Genomic DNA, 21,343 nt, shown 5'->3' with positions numbered 1-21,343 from the left:
ACCCGACGGTTGCAAGGTCCGCAGGATGCATGAGTAAATGCTGCAATCTGCGACAAGATTTCCATGGTCGATGAGATGTTCGGCGAACTGCTGAAGATCTTTAGCAGCTTCGATGCCAAGAGCGCGCACAATCGCATATCTGTAGAGCCAATACTACTTGTCCTCACGGTCGATTTCTCGCGTGTCCGATATTAGAAGGACAGATGCCTTGCTCCTTTCGCGGCGGACAAGCCAGTGGAGGACACCCCTAGCGTTACCGGGTAAGATGTCACCAATAGCAAGAGGGACGTATGCGATGTATGGGCATTGCTCGTAGCTGGTCCGAAACGCCTGCGAACCTTTGCGAGTACTAGGAAGGGGAGCTCAATGGCTTATGAACGGTGTTCGCTATCGACTTGTTCGGTCATCTAACGATTCTGGTCCACTGAAACAATGCCTTTTGAAGCAGAACACTGCTCAGCGTAATCAAAGGGCGTGCCCGAATATGACACGACAAGCGGGATCGAAGGTACTTCTAAGAGGCTAGCATTTGTCTCGGACAACAGGCTGCCGAATGTATCCTTCGCGTTATGATTGAAAGGATGCGTAGTGTCTATTTTCATACTGCTGAAGCTATCTTGGAGCTGTACGCTTGCAACCGTGGCTGGGACGTTTCGATGGAGCAGTAGAAGCATCTTGTAACCTCGAGAGTTATTGCGGAGAACGACGAGTCTACCGAACTTTGTGGGCTCGTTTGGTGGGTATGTGCCTGCCTGTCTCGGCGATGGCACCCGCTAATTTATGATGACACAATTACGCGTTCATAACGTTACGGTTTGCCCTCGATAGGGTCCGAAGTAGCTTCTCTCCTTCAGGATGTGACGGTGAAAGCATGGCCGCAGTGAAGGTGGCTGATAAAGACAGTCGAGAGTATGGGACTAGCGTGCGACAATGGACCCACACAACGCCCTTGTTCAATACTCACCCCAACTTACTCACATCTACACACAACCAATTCGCATCCCAATCACGCATTCTTCTCATATATGGATGATCAGCACCATGACTAGAAAACGCAATACAAAATCGCGCAAGCCGCAAAAATCGGGTAATGGCGCCCATGATACTTTCCGTAGGACCGCGACGGATCCCCATCATCAAAGAGACGCAAGTAAAGCAATTCAAGACCAAGATCAAGTAGTGAAAGAAGGGCGTAGTAGGCGCGAACGTGGCGACATGCTCCGCCTATCGCCACGTCGGGGAGACGCTCAAGGTGAACGACAAGCTCAATGTCGAGATAGCAAACGGTCGCGTACCCCAATGGCAGCCCATACCATTCACGACGACCCAATGATAACCCAAGCAATCCGCAGAAGTCCAGTTCAAGGTGGGGTGGATCGGGTTCCCGTAAGGCGCAGACGAGAGGAGAATTACGACAACAAGCAGCGTGACTACAAGAAAGCACTCATCGAAGCTGGAGAAATGCAGCCGGTTGCAGGTACGAAAGCACCGCGCGACGAACGTACTCTGATGGAATATATTGGCAAGAATGGGCTCGAAAAGATTTCAGATCTGGCCGTAACCCAGGATATGAGTGAGGAAGAAAGGAGAAGGTTCCGCAGTACAAGGTTCAGGTCAACACTCATTGGTCCGAACAAAGCTACAATACCAAACACAGCTTCGGAGAAATCAAGACATGCTGAGCCGGTGCATAGTGGCAAGTACGATCACAAGACCGTGCGGACACCGCCAACAAAGGCAAGGTCAAATGTGTTGACTCCACACGCCCCTAATCGGAAGAGCGAAGCCAGTCCTGTGCGACAACCTGCTGCTAGTAACGAGCTCGCAGGTTTGCAATCGCGGGACGAAGCTTTTGACAATACCAATGTCGCAGTGCCCAAACTCCGGCAGCAAAGCAATAGCAAGATTGCATCTGAAATACAAGCTGGTGTGGTCGATACTAGAGAGCCTGTGGCGACAGCAAACTTTACTGCAGTTCCAAGCAAGGCAGATATGCTTCCGACCAAGCATAATAAGCGAAGACGAGATGAGATAGAAGATAATGACATGGTTCCAGCGAAGAGAAAAAAGAAGCCGGAGACGGTAAAGGTGAACTGCGTCGCTATGGAAAGACGGAACCAGAAAATCAAGCAGTATCTAAACGACCAACGATTGCATGTAGAGCAGAACCGCTTAACTGAAGAGGGTCTTACCTTCGTCGCCTATGACGCCTACAGCATACCCCTCCTTTGTTCGCGCTCTATCAATCATGGGTACCCATTCGAGATCGTGAACAAGCCATCTGATAAGTTAAAAAGATCTTTCGGCAACGAGAGCGAAGCCGAAGTCTTTGGTCGCAAGATGCTTGTTCTGCGGCAAGAGGCGCTCCGTCTGTCTAGGAAGAGATTTTGGACGGCTGAAGATCTGGGTCGCAAGAAGACTTCGAGGAGGGAGTCTGCTAGGATCATTGACGACTGCGATCTCTACCTATATGGTGACAAGGTTCACGTGGCTACTGAGCAAGGCTTGCTTCCAGTAGCAGTGTATCTGGAGCTCATAGGAGTTCCAGACACGCAGCCAGTACGCTTCGAAGGGCACAAACCGACTTGGATGGGCCTCATCACAACAAGGCCGGAGTGTCGACGAGTCCTGAAAACCTGGGAACCCACTTCCAGTTTGAAAGATGGGGGTTGTATCTCGATTACGAGCGGCTCCATAGTCGTGGTGTATGAGCATGGTATCTTTGACATTGATACCACGACTGGTGAAGAGTCCCAGATGGCTTATGGTGCGCGAATGGATGACGGCGTCGCCGGTTGGTTCGTGTATGCAAACACATGTCGTATGGACTGGCTTGAAGATCCAAAGGAGGTTTCCCGGACTACTCCTGATCTCGCCATAGCTGACTGGGCGAAATTCGACTTCAGTCCTCTCGCAGCTAGAGCTGCAGCGCAACGAGCGGCGCTACCAATGCCGACTGCTGAAGCCCAGGACACGTCAACCAACAATGAATACAGCGCGTTTCATCTACCGATATCAAAAGCATCAATGCTTTCCACACGTGATGAACCGGTTGTAGCAATAACAGCAGCCAACACGCAAGAACCTGAACTGGATGCCGAGTCTACGCAGTCCAATATATCGCGAGAAAGGGAGGCATTTTCGCCGCTTAGCGTCGCGGGCGGACTCTTTCTACGGCATGATAGTCCTAATTCTCAGTCGGACGAGAGTGCATCCGAAAGAGACAACGACGTAATTGAAAAGACTCGTCATTCTCAATATTCGACTACTGTCACGCTACCTAGACAAGCTACCGACAATAGACCTGCCATGGCGCAAGATACACCTATAGTCCTGGGTACTCCAGCATTGCGACCGAACGAACCTCAGTCAAAATTGTCTAGGCAAGAAGAAGATGTACTAGACTGGGATGACTTCGACCTCTGAAAGAATTTCGAAGCCTAGAACGCCAGTCTATTGGACAAAGAGCATGGGACCTTTAGTGCTATAATGTCCAATTTACTCTGACTTCACATCTGAACCGGCCTCGCCCTCCTTTCCTGCATATGACGGGCAATTTGTTTACAAGTGCAGCATTAGCCATGGTTGCGAAACTCAAAGCTGAACCTCTGCTAGGCAACGCCTTGTAAACCCCTGTTACATAGGCATCAGAACCATGAGCGCACGGATATCCACCTACACGACCGGCGCCCAACGCTTCTAAACACTCTTTTTCCAACGCAAAAGATACTTGCCAAAATCTTTTGCAGAAGTGTTTTGCAAGATCGTCACATCAAAGATGCATGTACACGAATTTCATCTCGGTAAAGTGCAGGCTTCACATCTGCTAAATTATAAGCTGCAGCCACTGTTCACCTATCGTCACAACTTCAAGATTAATACTTCAACAATGTGAAATAAATTGTGAATTATGACGGTCTCGATTGATCAGAACACCCGTGAACCATGTGGAAAGATATTGTCAAGCAATCATCATGAGTTTCACATTGTGTTGGTAGACTTCAGCACTCTCACAGCATCCAGCTTTTTCATGTGAGTTCCGGTACCCACTGCAGAACCTTCAAGCTTGCCTTCCTGTGAAACCTTCTTTGAAAGATTCTCACCGTCTTTGGACTTCTCGTTCTCCACAGACTTGTTTGATGATGCAGACCCGATACCAATGGATAATCGCTGTTTCTTCTTCTTGTGAGCACGGAACCTGAGAAGTCAACATATACGAGTGCAATGTAGTGATTGGCAATTTACCAAAAGGTAAGAATTGAGATTATAAGCAATCCGCCCACGGCCCCACCCACAGCAGTACCGATTGTGTATCCTGCCCAAGAGTGAGTTCATAGGATGAGAATACCCAGCACTGCACCCATACCTGTAGGAAATCCTGAACTAACATCAGAACCAGATCCCGGCTGGCCTTCTGTTGGACGAGACGTAGGTGCAGACGCGGTCGTTTGAGACGAACGTGTTATGGTGATGAATGCTGAGAGTTGGCCATCAACCTGAGAAGCTGTTCCTGTTAAAAAGCTCAAGTCTGTTGTAGAGGAAGTAGAACTGGATGGAATTGCATCCAGCTTCAAGACAAGAGTCAGCCTGGCCCGTGAAGAGTTGTGGGCTTCCCACCGATTGCGCGCCTGTACTTGTTATGAAGCCCAGCACGAGCAGATATACCAGGGACACTTCCCCTTTCAATGGTAAGTGGAACAACGACATGATTGTCTTAGCACAGAATTACGGTCTACCGTCTAATTTATGTGTTGCTCTCATACCAAGGTGTAGGTCTCAGCCGCAATGTGGCGTCGATCTAGAGCTGTTGCGGCAGAAGCATAGCACGAATGAGAGTTGCAGCTGCGCGATAAGGCAAAATCCGCTATCATCATGTCCGGCAGCTCCTCTCGATGATCAGAACAAGTACTTGCGTCTTCTTATTGTTCTTTTCGTCATTTACACCTTTCGAGCATGGAACCACAAAACTGCATCGCACTTTCAAATCGAACGGATTTCACAGCTTACGTGGACCTACTCCGGAATCTCACAAATGGTGACTTCAGCCTTGTCAAAGTTTGCAAGAAAGACGTGTGCGAAGCACTCTGGGGCTTCGGCAATCCAGACATCAGCGGTGTTGGTATGGTGATTGGATATCTTCTCGAGAGCGGCATATGCGCATTTCTGGTGATGATATCGCTGTGGCTTGAGCGAACTGCAAAAGGCCATGGTCACAACGCAGTGAGGCTACTGCTTGCGAACGCTGCGAGAACGTTCTTTGACAACGCAATCTTTTTCACCTTCGCGATACAGGCCGCAAGCATCGTAACACTCTCTAGGGTAGACTTTGGGATCAACGCAGAAGGTATGGGCGGGTTCACGATGGAGATCGCTTGGCTCGTGTCGTCGCTTACACTTCTGCCTCTCCTTCCGATGCTATTACGTCCAGACATGTTTAAGGAAGGCAGATCAGCAGGTGTGGTTGTCAGACGGTTATCGCATCAGAATACTGCTCGGATGAACGATGAGGACAAGAAGGCGGAAGACAGCGCTCATGGGCTTTCTGGGGCTCTTTTCGAAGCACGTGAAGGCCAGCGTTTCCTCTTGTTTGTAATATGCTGGGCGATGGGATTCTGCCCTTTCTTCTCTCGAATGGGAGGTACCTTCGGTAAGTAGCGGGACGGTGCTGGGTAGCACTATCGGCTGACCCGTTGCAGGTGAAAGCCGGATTGGAGATGCACCAAATGCTACTATAACACTAACAGAGTGGAAAACGGTCGAAAGCATCTGCTTTCAGGGTATTCACACTCTCACCTCGAATGAGCATAATCTCATCACGGCCTTCGGTATCCTCAGCTATCTGCTCTTGTCCGTTGTCATCATCTCCAAGATCATCTCTTCCGCTCTAGAAAACAGGGGTAGCGAACGAAATTGGCTGACAATATGTCACAATAAACTTAGTGAAACATGCTCTAGCTATTATGCAAGGCTAGGCATCGAGGTTGTAGTAGCAATCGCTTCGGCCGTACAATTCTGGGCGTTCTTCCGACTGCGACAACTACAAAGTGATATGACACAAGTAGTTGGCGGAAACTTCTCAGATGGGCAATGGACCTTTGGTCAGATCGTCGCCACCGTTGTGTTCATGCCAGTTGCGGCTGAATTGATGTTTGTTTGGAGGAGACGTCTTTTGTATCTGGAAAACCAGTAGACACCTGTATGAGGAACATTTGATGCAAGGATGAAATTGAGGCATGAGATAGTATTACAGGCTGGGTTGAGACTGACCAAAAAGGTCTCAGGAGAAGATGAACCAGAACATGTTTGAAGTAGTCGTCAGTTTTCTTCGTTGATCAGAGTCTATTTCTTTTCTTTACCCGGGCCATTTTCCTGATACTCTGTCTGACCGATCAAGCGGTTGGTCTCCTCTTCAACCCAATCTTTCTCATCAATCGCGTCCTTTGCACTATGACGGATGAACTTTTTGTACTTTCCTATGTTGAGTGGGAAGCCGGTATGCGCTGCAGCTGTGCTCTCGTCCTGACGGACGCCAGACCAATGCCTTATACTATGACCAATGACTGGCAGTTCGGGTGGTAGAATATATGTATCGTAACGATAATCCTTGCGTTTCGCGTTAACATCGCAATATTGAAGGTATCGTCTTTTCTTCTTCCATTTCTCGGGTCCAAGATTTGATACGTTGTTATCAGCCTTTGTGATATTGCTATTTGCTTGCTCTTCAGTTATTGCATCTATCGCATCTGATTCTGTTGAGTTTTCTTCTGTTGTTCCTTTCGCTAATTCCTTGCTAGCAGCATCCGTATCGTCTGCCAGTCTGGCACTGTGTCCTAAGGGCTCTGGCTTCGCGCGATCTCCCAGGCTTCTGAAAGAGTATGTGCCAATGAAATGATTGAGTACTGGATCGAGGACCGCGACGGCCCTAGAGTGAAAGCGACCAATTGTGTGCTCCAGTGCGTCAAGTTCACATGCTTCAAGCTTTGTGCGGTACATTTGAAGAACCAGTACATCGATGAGCGGCAATTGTACAAACTTGGGCAGACCTAACTGGAGCATAGCATTGTAGAGATGGATCTTGTCCACAAGTAGTTCGGGTATATTCATAACAACAGACTGATCTGACCACGATACTACAGACTGTGCGAGCCTCGTCCTTTGGAGTGGCGTTGTCGATCCCCTGGACGGTTCGCTGGGCGATGCCTCAACCCTGTCAAAGTTTTCCTGCATCCTCTCCAGCCATGGAACAACATAGTCCTCGATCTCTTTTGGCCTTATGAAAGCCATTTGGCGGCCCACGCTACTGTCCTGATCGGAATTCTTGGGCTTAGGATTTCGGCTGTGACTACCAGGCTCATGCACTTTGGGGTAGCAGACTGGTAAACGCAGGTCGTTTTTCTCTGGATTGTATGTGAAGTAGTCCTGAGCGAAGGTTGAGCAGGCCAGTAGAGTTCGGCGATCAACAGTCGTGGGAATTTTGTACTCATTGGTCTGTCTGAACTTTTCTAGTATCTCCGAATCGCCTGCTCCCTCACAATAGAGTGTCCTATACTTTTGAGCATTGATGATAATTTGAACTTCATCAGTAGACTTGACAGCATTTCTCTGCTTGTAAACCTCGATCTGATTATCATAACCACATGCTTTCGCGATTGATTGTGCTTGTCGTTCCAGATAGTCTTCGTGTGCCTGAACAACTTTCCCGTTCGCGTGATAGAGTACCATCTTGTTGTTTTAATATGGCTTGAAGCAGATGATGATCAGGCTGTTGGTTGAGGAATCGGTATTGCGATTCCTCAGAGATTTAAAAGCCGGTTGCTAAAAGGTGTCTTGTCGAGACCGCGCGCTCTTTGTTCGTCTGACACCCTTTGCCAATAATAGAAGGTTGCTTAAAACGTCAACGCCAAATCTCTCTGTGAGTACTCCGGATTTGGCACAAAGCGGGTCTCTGCCCATTGATCTGCTAATACAGCTATGCATGTTGGGTTGAAAGTGAAATGTTCAACCGCCATACAGGCCCCAGTTCGGTATGATACATCCTTATATTGTACTAAGGGCTCGGAGATATCGATGCAAATGTACGCAACCATGGAGGTTTGTTGACCAAAATAGGTGCAATCCCTAAGATTGTGTTTCTTCGTTACGCCGGATATGAACACAGCTAGGCCAGCCCCTGCACGGCATCGCTCTCGGACTCAAAGAAATTCTCACACACGTTGTACACAAGATCAGCGTTGAAACTGTGGTTTGACACTATAGTATGGAGATCCGCACTAATCTAAGTCGTATTGATATTGGTAAAGAACGTAGCTACGCAATGTCAAGTAAGCTACCGTAGATTGGCAAGCGCCGTGGTAAGAGCCCATACGTATCACGCTTCTGCAGGGTGTCGTTCGGATACATCCTGCCTTACTTTCCACCACTACCGCCGCAGGCCCTCTCCAAAGTCAAGAACGCAAAGTGACCGCCAACGACAGGTCTCGCGAAGAACCACGGTCCAGGAAAGCCACCATCACCTTCAGTGACATACAGATCCGTGAAAGGACGGTCAGTGACTGTCTCATTCAACCAAAGCGCTACGCGATCAAGGATCTCCGAGCGCACTGTCTTATTTGCGACGGCAGCGGCTTCAAACTCCCAGTCGGACTTTGTATATAGGTGGCGGGAATCGAGAGGAAGCCCGTACTTTTGCATGACTGTAGAGTACCAATCGCTTTGGAGGTTGTAGATTTCGTCCGGGATGAAGTCATCAATCATGGGTGTACGCCCAGAAGAATGCTTTGAAGGTGACAAGGGCCGCTGAGCTTTATCATTGCCAGATGCGTACTCCGACTGTTCTGATTTGGATGTGTTCGTGATGGTAGGGTGAAAACAGAGTACGGCATCGGCGTAGAGCGAGTATAAAGTCGTCCAGCTGCCGTACCAGTCGTAAGCAAGCTTAGCATGAGTGCCATCGCGCGACATTCCATACTCCTGCCACTTCTTGATATATGTCTCTGAGATGTTTCGGTAGTGCTTTGCATCACCGGGTCGGTCCATAAGGTCAGCAATTTCACTGAACGCCTTGATACCAACAATTCCTTTCAAGGCAAGATTGGTTTGAAGCGGTAGCCAACCAGCGAAATCATCAGTGCAGACTGCAAGTTTTGTTAGCACTGGTTCCATGTCCCTTCTCACTGACACTCACGCTGGTTGTGGGGCTCGAGAGCGTCTTCAACAAGATATCCAGTCCACTGCTTCCACAGATCGTAGCTGCCTTCTAACCACCTCTTTGCTTGATGAATACCCTTGGCATTTCCACCCCATGTCTCGTCAATGTACTCAACTCCATTATGTAAGCCGATACTGCTCAGAGAGAACACGTTGCTGGCATCAACGTCATGGTCTGCATCATTACCGATAGCCGACCAGATTGACTGAGCCTCCGCATCGGAATTATAACTAAGGGAGTTCACAAGTGCCAGACCCATGATGAGCATATCTCCGCACTCTTCGACGGGCATATACTCATCACGTCCATCAGAATGCCCTGTCAGGTTGGGGAAGTGCGCACCAAGGTCATGCATAGAATACTTGTTGGGGTACTGACCGCTCAGCTGGTGCTCAAGAAGTGGCTCTAGGAGGTACGCCAGCCACCTAGGTTGTGTGTAGAGGAAGAATGGGAAAGCAGGGAAGATCACATCGACGGTCTGACTATTACCGTTGGAAGAAATCTCCTTGAGGAAGAGTAGAGGATTCTCTTTGGTTCCGGAGAAGCTAGTGGCGCCCATGACTTGTCGTGCGGACAAGGCAACAATGTCGACATAGTTTGTCGAACCAGATTGATAAGCATCGATGCGCAACTGCTCAGAGTAGTTACTCGCAAGACTGCTTGCCATGGCGAAGTCTCCGTAATGGAACTGGATGAGCTTGTCATCCTGGGGGAACCAAGATTTCCATAATGGTCGCATGAACGTGAGACCTCGAGCAGATGCATATTGCGTCACTGGGTCCTGGATGTGAGTGATAGTAAACAAGATGCTATCGCTGTTGCTGCCGGAACTTGACGTAGCCGTAGACGAGTTTGCAAGCTTGAAAGCTTTCGAAAATGCAAACACAGGCTCCTCATCCATGACGCCACGGAAATTTCCATCAACCTCATTCTGCAGAGTCCCAGTCCGGGCGAAGCGCTGGCGCAACAGCGCGGACGTGCCTGATTCGTGGCGCGCATCGACAGGCCCGGTGAAATGCAGTCGACCCCACTCAGGCTGGTCATTCGTTTCTGTGAAGAGCTGCTCAACCTGTCGCTTGACTTGCCATGTCTTTAATCTGTCGTTCAAGCCAGGCGCCACGTGCTGGAACAAGCCCCATTCTATCAGACTCTCCCTCTTGCCGCTGACCCATTGTCCGTTCACGTCGACGTATATGTTGACATCGAAAGACCCTTGGACGTATATAGATAGATAAGCCGCTGGTATGGTTTGTCTTAGAGTAGAGGTCGGCGTAATGGGTGAGAGGAAGGATAAGGTGATTTCGAGGTCTTTGGTTGAACGGATTGCATCGGGCGCTCGTATTGAGTACGTAAGATTGGTCGTTGACGCGTCATAGGTAGCACCGTTGTATGTAGGGTACGCGACCGTGTAACTAGGACAGACTGAAGTCAGCAACAAATCCGCTTCAAGCCATCGGATCACCCGTACTCTTCGTCCTTGTGCTCCAGAGAGTCATGAGGTCGACCAAGTAGTGGGTATACCTCCTTGGAGTCTGAAACAGATGCCAGGACACTGAATCCGACCTATCCGCGTTACTATTAGCATTGCACGCCTAAGGTGGCTCTGTCCAGCAAACCTCAGATCCTGTCCAAAACATGGGCCATTTATTCCATGGCTCCTCTCGTGCATTTTGCAGCCATGTGCTCAGATATGGATTCCTGACAATCAACGGAAGGACGGGCGGTTGGAGATTCGAAGCATCTACAGCGCTTGCCAGAAGCGCTGCAGCCGCGGCAACAAAAGGCCGCATGGTGCCGATCAAGTACAGCAGACGGATTGAAATCAAGAATAAAAGGATGCGCTCGGTACTATGATGATGGAACTATGAGCTACAGGTTGTGGTATATACTGGGGAAGCAGGAACGCAGCAGCATTGAAAGCTATCAGCTGGGATGAGAGCTTGGGGTAGCTGCATTCTGCGGGGTTGTGGAGGAACCTTGGACCGAATCAGCGTGTGGTGCCTTGCATCATAATGCAGATCAGCAATCGTCTCATGTTTCACCTTACGCGGCCTGACCTCATGACACCTCGAATATTTATCTAGTGATAAACAGCAGCATCGTCTTTTCGAGACTGTCATCCAACTTCCAATGTAACGTTCTCGGTGCGGACAGTTTGAAGCAATCACAATCACGACGCCTACTGCAGCTCTATCAAGCTAACAGCATCACGGCAAGCTTCGCGCATTTTCTGTACCTTCTGTCGCTATCATTCCACCCGGTGTCTGTGTACCTCTACGTTTCCATGCAGATATGATTGCACTCATCAATGCAGAAGTCGAGCGGCCCTGTTCCTGGCGTCTACCTGGTGGAGGAGTGGATATGCCGTCTCGAACTGACTTGACCGGACTGGGAATACGTACAGTCCAGTCATCTACAGGGTACGCTGGGTGAGGGCAGTATGATGTGGAAGCCTCGAAATCATGCTTAGTGGGAAGTATAGGTAGAGGTCGAGAAGCTGGTTCTGGACGTCTGAGTTCGATGGATGGTGGTATCGAGAGCCGGTAAAAGTGGCTTGGTGTACGAACGAAGCTATCGCGTTGTTGCATTTGCTCGCCTACATGCTCAACAGATGCTTCCGTCTTCAAGTCGGGTGCGCCGCGTGGAACATAGGCGCGCGATTGTTCTGTATCGCTCACTTGACGTATCGACGCCTTTCGAGTCAAGGGGTTTCGCACCCTCGCTGATGTAGATCGCATAGGACTATGGGGGGTTTGGGTCTGCGCTCGTGTATCTGCAGCACTAGCGGCTCGTCCATTCAAGTTGTCACTGCAGTCCTGGAATACGCTCCCCAACTCTTTGCTGACAACGCTACAGGCTCTGGTACCCTCCTTGGCTTCGTCAATATCATCTTCTTGAGGTTCTATCACAGGAAGGTCGTTATCCTCGCCGGCGCCACTGATGTGTTGGTCAAGTAATCCCAATCCTCGCAACTGGTCCCAGCTACGGTAATAGTACCTGAACGTCGCGAAGGGCTGGTCGATCGGATCGATTAGGGAAAATTTGTAAAAGCGCTTTGGTTGCTCCGGTCCTGCGCGCCCAGCGTTAACGAGGCTGCCAAAGTTAGCGCAGTACATGGTGGTGGCGCTAAGTTGGCGCGTACCTTATTCCCTTGCCATTCTTCGCATGCTCTGTGTTATTGTATTCCTCTGCCTGTCGTTCGACTCGCTTCCTTTCGTCTGCACGATGTACTCGTATCTCGATGCGCGCGGTGTCGTCGAACACGTCCACAGCGTCTTTTGCTGCAAAGCACAGCACTCGTTTCTCGACCCTTCTCTTGCCATGTTCGTCCTCAGGGCTTTCAAACAGACCAAACATAGTCTTGCCCTGCCAATCCTCTTCTTTGCCTGTCGACCAGCTTACCATGTGTGCGCCATTGATGTACAGCTTAAAGAGGAAGTAGTGTCCTTCGGGCACTGGTGGTGACACGGAGTATCCGATCCAAAACGTGCTGCCGGGTAAGGCTGGAACGTAGACGCTGCATGTTGACGTCTTGTCCTCGATGTATTGCAGGGCAGAGTCAAAAATGCTATAGTGGTCGGGGCGGTATTCAGGCAGCGTTTCGATATCGAATTGCGAGTGCAGTCCTACAGTTATACTTCGGTAGTGCATCGTGGTGGCAGTGGGTTGGATGTGAGTAAACAGGTGCCGCTGCCTTCCAAAGGTGAACTCAAGTACACGCCTGCATTGGTTGAATGACTAGCGCAATCGCTCCGTCTCAAGTCATCATTGAGCAAACGAGCGTTTGAAGTTTCCTGTTATGACCCCTCTTTTTACGTTTCAGTAGTAGGTAAGATTTCGGTATTGGTTTACATTTTGCGAATAGTAACACTAAAAAGCCTCTTGGGGAGCATCATATTGACCTTACTAGCGTCAATAAGTGTCTGTATATGAATTATATGTGGAGAATGCACCGACTTCACGCGCTCACATCCACACTGAACCTTTTGCCGTTGGGACTGCTGTACATTCTGTGACTTTTTTGAGCAGAAATGTCACCAAGCAGGTGAGAGACTTTACCAAATCTTTCACTTTACTACTGTTTACCGCCACTCCGTCCGTTCTCACCTGCTAGGCGGATCCATTAGCGCTTCAACATTAGCTCCAAAGCGCCTCTGACTCTATAACCATACACTCGTGATCTTTCTTCTATCTAGTCCCTCCACTTCTTACCGGTTCAACCACAACTTTTACTTAGTTCTACTGTAAGTAACCACAACGTTACTGTCTTGCCGTGCACGAACTTACTCAACAACTTGAACTACTATGCAGCTATTTGGATCGAATATATACTATCAGTTTACTCGTTCCTCTATTGACAGTCAATAGCAGATACGTTGTGTAAGAGACAACAGTCATTCTACTTTGCGAAGCCGTAGACATGGCGATAGTAAGAAGGTCCACACATGACGCATCCCTTACGCTGAACCAGCTCGCTGAGTAAGTCTCCTCGATGAGTCATTGCTTGCATTGACTTTACATGTAGTAACTCTTAATACAGGTTAAAGAGAGGCCCTAAGATCAACATTGTCGTTGGCCCGGATGGCAACCGATATATTGGTCTGGAGAGCGCTTCGGTAAGGCTGCTGGCTCATTTCTCTCCGACTGCACAAAGAAAGCTCATCGATGGGCAAGACGAGGTCTTGACGATTCCCAACGGCTCTAAGAGAGCCATTCTTTGGATCTACAAGTACATGCAAGCTGGCGAGCGTGATATTGTAGGACTAGACGCCTTCGAGATGCTCAGCTCCAGTATCTTGACTGTCATTTACCAGCACTGTGACTTTCTCGAGTACGAGTCACTCAAGAGGCGCGTCTATAGTCGGCTCAAGGGAAAGTTTTACAACGTTCTCCCTACTGTTCAAGAGATCGAGTTTTACCAAACTTCGATCCCAGAGCTTTACGAGCATCTGCTACACTGTCTCTTCGAGGAGATGGTGAACCCATGGACCCGCAACTACGAGCCGTACTCACGACTTGCTGAGACGAACGCTGCCTTTGGTAAGGCTCTCGGCGATGCCATGGACAAGTTCTTCATCTCTCGTGTTCAGACTAGTGAAGCGTACTACCAGAATACTACCAACCAGTATACCATCTGGGCTATCAAATATATCGAAGCCGTTATTGCTGGAACAGTCCGCCCAAAGAGGCCTGTCCCAAAGCTCGTGCACAAAGCTAGGCAGACGGGCAGCGTAGTCCGGGGTCTTTTCAGCAAAAATAGACCTGACGCGAGTCCCATGGCTGATGTCATCCTGTCTCGTAAGGACATCTCGGCTACTTCAGTACGGCAGGTTCCTCAGCGAAATCTCAAGTCGATAACGCCATTCAAGTGCTACAGTTGCGGCAACAAGGGCCATATCTCGCGCAATTGCAATGCCAAGTTGCAAGGCTCCTTTGTCCCAAACACTGTCTCTAAACTGGAAAAGCCTGTCCAGGTTCGAAAGGCTCGTAAGGCGTTCGCTTGCTACAGATGTGGAAGTGAGGGTCATATAGCTCGGAACTGTACGGTCTCAGTCAAAGATGCCAACGAGCGTCGGCCCCCAATCTGTTTTAGCTGCAATGAGACAGGTCATATTGCCCGCAATTGCATGCAAGAGAAGCCAGTCACTAGAGACAGCAACAACTACTCGACATCAGCTCATCCACGTCGTAAGCCGAAGTCCAAAGAGCCATGTATCTGCTTCAACTGTGGTGGGGAAGGACACATGGCGCGTCAGTGTACTGACGAAAAGTCTAACACAGGCGTAGAGTTCGTTGGCGCTACTCGTTCGGTCCACACCACGGCTGCTCGTCATAGGGGTTTCTGTAATACTCAGCGCAACCACAAAATCGAAGTCGTCAAGAACGGTGAGGGCCTTGCTACCTGCGATCGCGAGGTGCGCAAGGGCGATATGACGCGCACCGGCCTCATCGTCTAGCGAGAATATAATGGGAATCGCTAGAAGAATGTGAAGCAAGCCGCGGAGCTGAGAGGACGACTTCTATCATTTCTAGCACCATGACCAAATAGGATATCTCTAGGAGAGGGCACGTTGAGCGCTATGCCATGTATTTGCACGAAGAGCTCCGTGGTAGGGTATATAATCACCAGTTCCAAGCTATCGATGATGCTATGTGAGACTAGATGTACCACTATGTAAAGTGAGATTCATGATATCGCTCAACTAGATTCGCATGCGAAATCCCGATATGTACTTTACAAAGGACTTCAGTTTCTTAAGTTCTACCCCAAACTACAAAACCCTCCCCAGAGATAGGTGTACGTAAATATCTGGGTCACAACTTTGATAAAAAAAAAAAGACATAGTGTATGCCCTTACGGGTAGGTTGTAGTGCTTATAGGTGGAACTTGGAAAGAATGAGCTTCTTCGCACGTGAGTCTTCTTGGACTTCATCGTCGCGTTGCTCGTCGACGTTGAGTTTGACTTGGACGATGGTGTTTCATGGACCACAAAGTGAACAAACACAGTAGGTTGCTTTCAAGGCTCTGCTTTTCATTCGCATATGTTGCTTACTCCCTCCCTTGACCAGATTTGGTGTTCTTCTCTAGGTGGTCCTTGATACTGAACATGCCAGTTCCTCTCTCAAGTGGCTTAGCCTGGTTGGGGCTAGGTTTCCAACCGATCATGTAGATCAACCTGAAGGTCGCAGGAAGCGTACCATCTTCGTTACCATGTAGTTCCTTGTAGATACCTTCAGCGGCCAGTAAGACATCCCTCTGTATAGGGCCCTTCTCCCGTGCGAGTACAGCATTCGACTCGCCCATGGCTTGTAGATCCTTCATCAAGGAAAATGTATCGGGATAGTCGACTACAATGTCGTCGACGTCTACAGTGAGGAGGTTGAAGCCAGCCTTCTGTAGTAGACCGCCCACATCCTTGACATCGGCTAGTGGCGAGGTGTGCGTAGAGACACCGCCTCTTCGGTCTAGCTCTGCTAACTGCAACGATGTACGGAGCTCATAAAGGCTGTCTCCTCCCATCATGACCCCGATGAAAGGGCAATCCGGCTTTAAAATGTTGTTCACTTGGGCCAACACCGAAGGCAAATCATTGATCCAGTGCAGACTCAGACTGCTCAAGACAGCGTCGAAAGAGTTGGCTTCGTATGGCAGCAGCTCGGATGTGGATAGAACTTGTCGTACAATATCAATCTCTTTGTTGAAGGGCAAATGGGCGTCGCGATACAAGAGTGCTTCCGAGGAGTCTGCCGCTGTGATTGTTCCAATTCGCTTTGACCGTGGGCCTTTATCCGGGGCGTCTTCGGAGGGCAAGGTGAGTGCGTGGGATAGGTTGCATGCGTTGGCGCCGAGATCGAGGACGTTAGGGAAGTGGCGGTTTATGTCCTGTGCCTGTGTTAGCTGTTGTTCTTTGTTGATAACCAATTGTCGTACCAGGACTCGCTCACACAACCTCGAGGCTACTTCATCTCTTAGATAGTCGACGCTTCTGCTTGTTTCTCTGTCTGCTGCTGCCCGCTCTTTCTGCAGCCATTTCTGCTGGCCGCTGAATATCTCCATCATAGGGGCGCCGGGAGCTTGTACGGCATATCGCCGCGTCGTCTGGAGGGGTAGACACCGCCGCCTTAGTGGTGGAATGAAAGCGCGTACAGAAAAGGTTGCCATGGTTGCAGCAGGGTCAGGAATTGACGGCGCAGTGGCGTTGAATATTGCAGCAGTGAAAGAGGGACGTGCAAGAGCGAGCAGACGGAGAAAGCAATACGTCAAGACCCTGGAGCTGCTGCACCAATCGGCGTTTGGCTCCACCGCGATCGACCCGCCATGTCCAGAAGTTCACCACCACGACTCCCACATCGTGACACCCACGGGTTGCCGGCTAGACAAGAGGAGAAGCAGAGACCGTGTTCTGGCTGCCGATCCGAACTGGTTGCTTCGCCATGGCACAAGCCTTTCCCTACACGTACTACGCCTGCGACTGCTTCGACAGCAACGCGACGACTTCTACCAAACGCACCTCGCATGTCCTCGCCGCCTTTGACGACGACGAAGAAACTTTGGATCCCAAGAACCCTCGCTCCAACTACGCTCTGTATCCACTCGAGCACCTTCTTTACTGTGAAGATTGTCTGCAAATACGCTGTCCACGGTGCGTGATAGAGGAGACGCTGAATTGGTACTGCCCCAACTGCCTGTTCGAAGTACCAAGTTCCGTGGTGAAGAGCGATGGCAATCGATGCACCCGTAACTGCTTCAATTGCCCTGTGTGCGTTTCGCCTCTCATAGTCAACCTCCTCGACAATCCCGATGCCGACCAAGGAGTGCCCGATCGACACATACTGGCCTGTCCGTACTGCCATTGGAGTACTATAGAGACGGGCATAGAGTTTGAGAAGCACACGGGCGTATATTCGCAGATTGCGCGGATAGCAAATGGAGGAAAACCAATCCCAACGTCCAAAGAGCGAGACAAGGAGCGCGAGAGGCGCAAGGAGCTCGAGGCTCGGCAGCGAGATTCCAGAAACCCCTTGTCCCCTTCCAGCGACTCGACAGTCATGGATGTAGAAAACCACCAACTACCGACCCGCGACGATCTCTTCTCGAACCTCGGTGCTTTTTACAAAGCACAGCTCGAATCCCAGACGCCAGCGAACCCTCTGGAAATGAATTTCTCCTCGCCCTCAGCTTACTCCCGAATCATGAATCTATACTCGACAAATACAGCGAAAAAGCAGAAACGTAACAAGCCAATGCCTATGCGAGAGGCTGCGTCAGAACTAGAAGGCCTCGTCACCCATGACCCTGCAGCAGATAGCGCAGCGATCGAGCGCATCAAGCGGGACGGGTGGGGTAGTACTTTGTCGCCTGCCCAGAAGCTCGCACAACTCGACCCTTACGTGCAATTCAGTAACGAGCTCCGACCAGTCCCAACTCTTCTTTGCACAAAGAGATCGAAACGATGCCGGTCATGTCGGCACATCCTATCCAAACCCGAGTCCAAGATAACATCAACTCGGTACAAAATCAAGCTGCTGGCACTGAACCACATTCCCCGACTCAGCATTCGTGCACTACCACCGACCAACCCAGTCGTACCACTTCCTCCAGGCTCTATGCCCACCCCGCAACCTCCTTTCAATTACAACAATCTCCGATCAGGGATCGCGACACACTTCCTTTTACATGTCAGCAACCCGCTCTTCGACCCTATTCAGGTCACATTAGCCACTTCAAGCACCACTCCTGGCAAAGTGCAGTCCCGCGTGACAATATTATGCCCCCAGTTCGAAGTTGGCGCCAATACCGACGTCTGGGACGACGCACTCGCCTCATCTCCCGCACCCATGCCCCGCCGCTCAACCATCAACGCAGAAACAGGGCAGATCGAAGCAGGAAAAATTTGGGACAAGGGGAGGAACTGGACAAGTGTGGCTATCGAAGTCATTCCGGGCTTCCTTAGTGAGCTTGGGGGCGAGGACGAGTTGGACGAAGACGAGGATCTGCTTGAGATACCAATATTCGTGCGTCTGGAATTTGAAGCAGATGTAAACGCCGAAGAGAGGGGTTTGGGCGATTCAAGGGGGAGCAAAGGGGAGAGGGAAAAGAGAGAGGAGGCATTCTGGACAGTTGTTGGTGCAGGACGGATAGCAAGTGCCTAGGTTGTGGCAATGATGATGTGCGTGCGTGATACCCCTGTTTTTTTTTCTTACATGAGGAGTCGGGTTCAGATACATTGCTGCTCGCTTGTCGTATCGTGGTAGCCTCTACGAATGGACTTGTTGCTAAAAAAAGACGGCTACCCAAAGTGTGTCTCGTTAGGAAAGATCTCTCCGTCTTTCTTCTTCTTTCTTGTGAACATTCCATCCAGTGTTCCTTGGCTTGCCTCTCTCTTATGTCCTGCTTTCTGATCGCTTCGCATCGCCATCTTCTTCGCTTGTTTAGGGCTGGGCGGCTCGTCCACATGCACGTTCTCTTCATGTCCATCTGCATCTTCATGATCTTCTTCCTTTATCATCGCACCTGTTGGTCCTTTGCTTCCTTCAGTAGGTCCCTCTGCTTCATTGTTAAAGAGCTTGCGCCATGTACCATCGAGAACTTGGGGCGAATTCCCATAGAGGTTGACATGATATGCGTTCTTCATGCCCTGGATACAAACATCCCTTCTCTTTCCAAAGTCAAACATAGGCTTTGGGTAGACTCTCATCACGCCATCACCGGCCTCTTCAGACCCACCCCCTTTTACCAAACACCCCCACTTCTTCTGGTCTGCAATTGGCGCTTTCCATGGCTCGTATATATACTTCTTATCGAAGTTTGCCAGTTCTGGAACGTACTTCCTCACAAAACCTCCATCTTTGTCCTAAAATGCACGTGTATGAAGTCAGTGCATGCCTCACATGCAGCTCGTGTAGGAACATCTCTTACCCATTTCTGCGGGAAGGCGACAGGTGAGTAACATCGGTAGAACTGTGCGAAAAACGCCGTGCACGACAGCCATTGCCAGTTTCCGATATTACATGCTGCTTCGTGATCAATGAGCCACTCTTCGAATACCTCTGCTCCACGCTCCCAATCAATGTAACATCCGCCTCTCGTCAGAAAGCAAGCAACGGCGTGGCGGCCAAGGTGGTGGATCCAACCTTCCTGACTAAGTTGACGCATCAGAGCGTCGATCCAGGGGAATCCTGTTTGACCGTGTTTCCAGCGATGTAAATGAGTTTCTGCCTCGGCGTTGTCTACTAAATACTTGCCGGTGATGAGATTGGACTTGGTATCGATCTTAGAGGGTAGATGCCAGGGAATGAAACGACATTGCGGATTGTTGTAGGTTTGGCCGAAGGTATAGCCTAGCGCTGCTTGCGCGCCGAAGTACATTTCACGGAACAGTAGCTGGCCTGTTAGGCTGGTGGGTGGTTGTGAGGCTTTTCCTTTGTACTTGTCAACGACGTCTTGAGAACGCCAGTAGAAGAGTCGGCAGCTTAGAGACCCGAAATGCCTGCAAAATTGGTGCACAAAGTCAGTGCTTGTATCGCAAGTCATTCATACAAAGATAATGCTTACATATGTGGCGAAAGGAGGGTGGTTGACTGGGGTTCAAAAGTGGTGGGTGCGGTTTTGGGCTTCTCAAAAGTCGCTGTATAGTCGGTGTTTGCTATGATCTTGTTCAGAGCCTGCAATGCTTCCGTTTCACCCCCGCGGTGTGGTGTGGTTGCAGGCTTTAGGCCCAGCTCTTCCATTGTCGGTACTGCAAAGTCTCCATTCGGTCCTGCTAGAGCACAGTACGAAGCCTCATCCCCGTTTCTCTGAATTGCATTGATATCCGGCTCGCTTTCTGGCTTCTCTTGGTCAAATTTCAGATCAGTATTTCCTGGGTCGGGCAGTGATTTTGGCGCAGGTATGGGTCTTGGAATTAGTCCAATTCTCTTTCCTGCAGCTTGTACCTGGGCTATACTCATTGTCGGCTTTCCGTGGTTATGCTTGACCAACTCATCAGGATCGTATAACGTTCTCCCAGTCTTCACGATAACCTGGACACCGGCCTTCTTCGCAAGTTCTGTCACCTTCTCGTCTCGCTCTCTTGCATACGCATCGGTGTCCTTTTCAAACACCAGGTGCGTAATCTTCCACGCCTTGAACAACTTAGGTAACAGTGTTTGCGGTGCCTCTCGAATGAGGAAGAGCTTCGACTTTGGATTGAGCTTTGTTATCGACGTTGAGAGATCGTTTTGGCAGTCGAGCAGATATTGCCAACGATTAGAGCCAACTCGGGCGCGATAGACATAGTGCGGATCCCAAGTCCAGATGGGATAGAGACATTCTGGCTTGAGATCCAATGCTGCTTTGAGAGCTGGAGAGTCATGAAGGCGTAGATCGGTCCGAAACCAGTAGATGACTCGTGGTTTGGTCATCTTGACACGTCGTTGTGAAGCGGCTGTAGCTGACAAGATGAAGCGTCAAAAACTGCCAACGGGGAATTGTTCAGGCGTTTACATGCGATGGGTCCACCAAACTGCAATAAAGATCATAATGCTCTCGACTAATGGGCGGGAAACCGCATGGCTGGAATGAATGCTGTCATCGATCGGAGCTAAGCCACTCGCTAATCTCCAATGGTTCATCCCAGATCCCAGAAAACCAAT

The 21,343-nt window shown here is 49.8% G+C and overlaps 6 protein-coding genes across 6 annotated transcripts; 4 read left to right on the top strand and 2 right to left on the bottom strand.

Annotated features, from left to right (window-relative positions):
- Window positions 1-1,299: 1,299 nt before the first annotated feature.
- Window positions 1,300-3,426, top strand: GT037_003680 (uncharacterized protein; the record flags this gene model as incomplete). Its single annotated transcript, XM_038928727.1, has 1 exon — window positions 1,300-3,426. One exon carries the CDS (start codon window positions 1,300-1,302, stop codon window positions 3,424-3,426), a length of 2,127 nt encoding a protein of 708 aa, XP_038788434.1.
- Window positions 3,427-4,953: 1,527 nt separating this feature from the next.
- Window positions 4,954-6,190, top strand: GT037_003679 (uncharacterized protein; the record flags this gene model as incomplete). The annotated part of the gene is made up of 2 exons (XM_038928726.1): window positions 4,954-5,647; window positions 5,697-6,190. 2 exons carry the CDS (start codon window positions 4,954-4,956, stop codon window positions 6,188-6,190), a joined length of 1,188 nt encoding a protein of 395 aa, XP_038788433.1.
- A 149-nt stretch (window positions 6,191-6,339) lies between these two features.
- On the bottom strand, window positions 6,340-16,871 carry GT037_003677 (uncharacterized protein; the record flags this gene model as incomplete). Its single annotated transcript, XM_038928724.1, has 9 exons — window positions 6,340-7,543; window positions 8,411-9,134; window positions 9,185-10,620; window positions 10,677-10,771; window positions 11,611-12,301; window positions 12,351-12,929; window positions 14,222-14,470; window positions 15,763-16,592; window positions 16,641-16,871. The coding sequence occupies 9 exons, from the start codon at window positions 16,869-16,871 to the stop codon at window positions 6,340-6,342; spliced, it is 6,039 nt and encodes a 2,012-aa protein (XP_038788431.1).
- GT037_003678 (uncharacterized protein) lies at window positions 13,629-15,165 on the top strand (the record flags this gene model as incomplete). Its single annotated transcript, XM_038928725.1, has 2 exons — window positions 13,629-13,687; window positions 13,749-15,165. 2 exons carry the CDS (start codon window positions 13,629-13,631, stop codon window positions 15,163-15,165), a joined length of 1,476 nt encoding a protein of 491 aa, XP_038788432.1.
- Window positions 16,872-17,143: 272 nt separating the features above from the next.
- Window positions 17,144-18,862, top strand: GT037_003676 (dynactin arp1 p62 subunit ro2; the record flags this gene model as incomplete). Its single annotated transcript, XM_038928723.1, has 1 exon — window positions 17,144-18,862. The coding sequence occupies one exon, from the start codon at window positions 17,144-17,146 to the stop codon at window positions 18,860-18,862; it is 1,719 nt and encodes a 572-aa protein (XP_038788430.1).
- A 137-nt stretch (window positions 18,863-18,999) lies between these two features.
- GT037_003675 (uncharacterized protein) lies at window positions 19,000-21,112 on the bottom strand (the record flags this gene model as incomplete). Its single annotated transcript, XM_038928722.1, has 3 exons — window positions 19,000-19,563; window positions 19,629-20,199; window positions 20,265-21,112. 3 exons carry the CDS (start codon window positions 21,110-21,112, stop codon window positions 19,000-19,002), a joined length of 1,983 nt encoding a protein of 660 aa, XP_038788429.1.
- Between the last annotated feature and the right edge of the window lie 231 nt (window positions 21,113-21,343).

This window comes from Alternaria burnsii (genome assembly GCF_013036055.1).
Source record: "Alternaria burnsii strain CBS107.38 chromosome Unknown 730, whole genome shotgun sequence".
NCBI classification, from domain to species: Eukaryota; Fungi; Ascomycota; class Dothideomycetes; order Pleosporales; family Pleosporaceae; genus Alternaria; species Alternaria burnsii.
The sequence above is the reverse complement of the archived record's forward strand: the minus strand, read 5'-3'. Positions and strand labels throughout refer to the sequence as shown.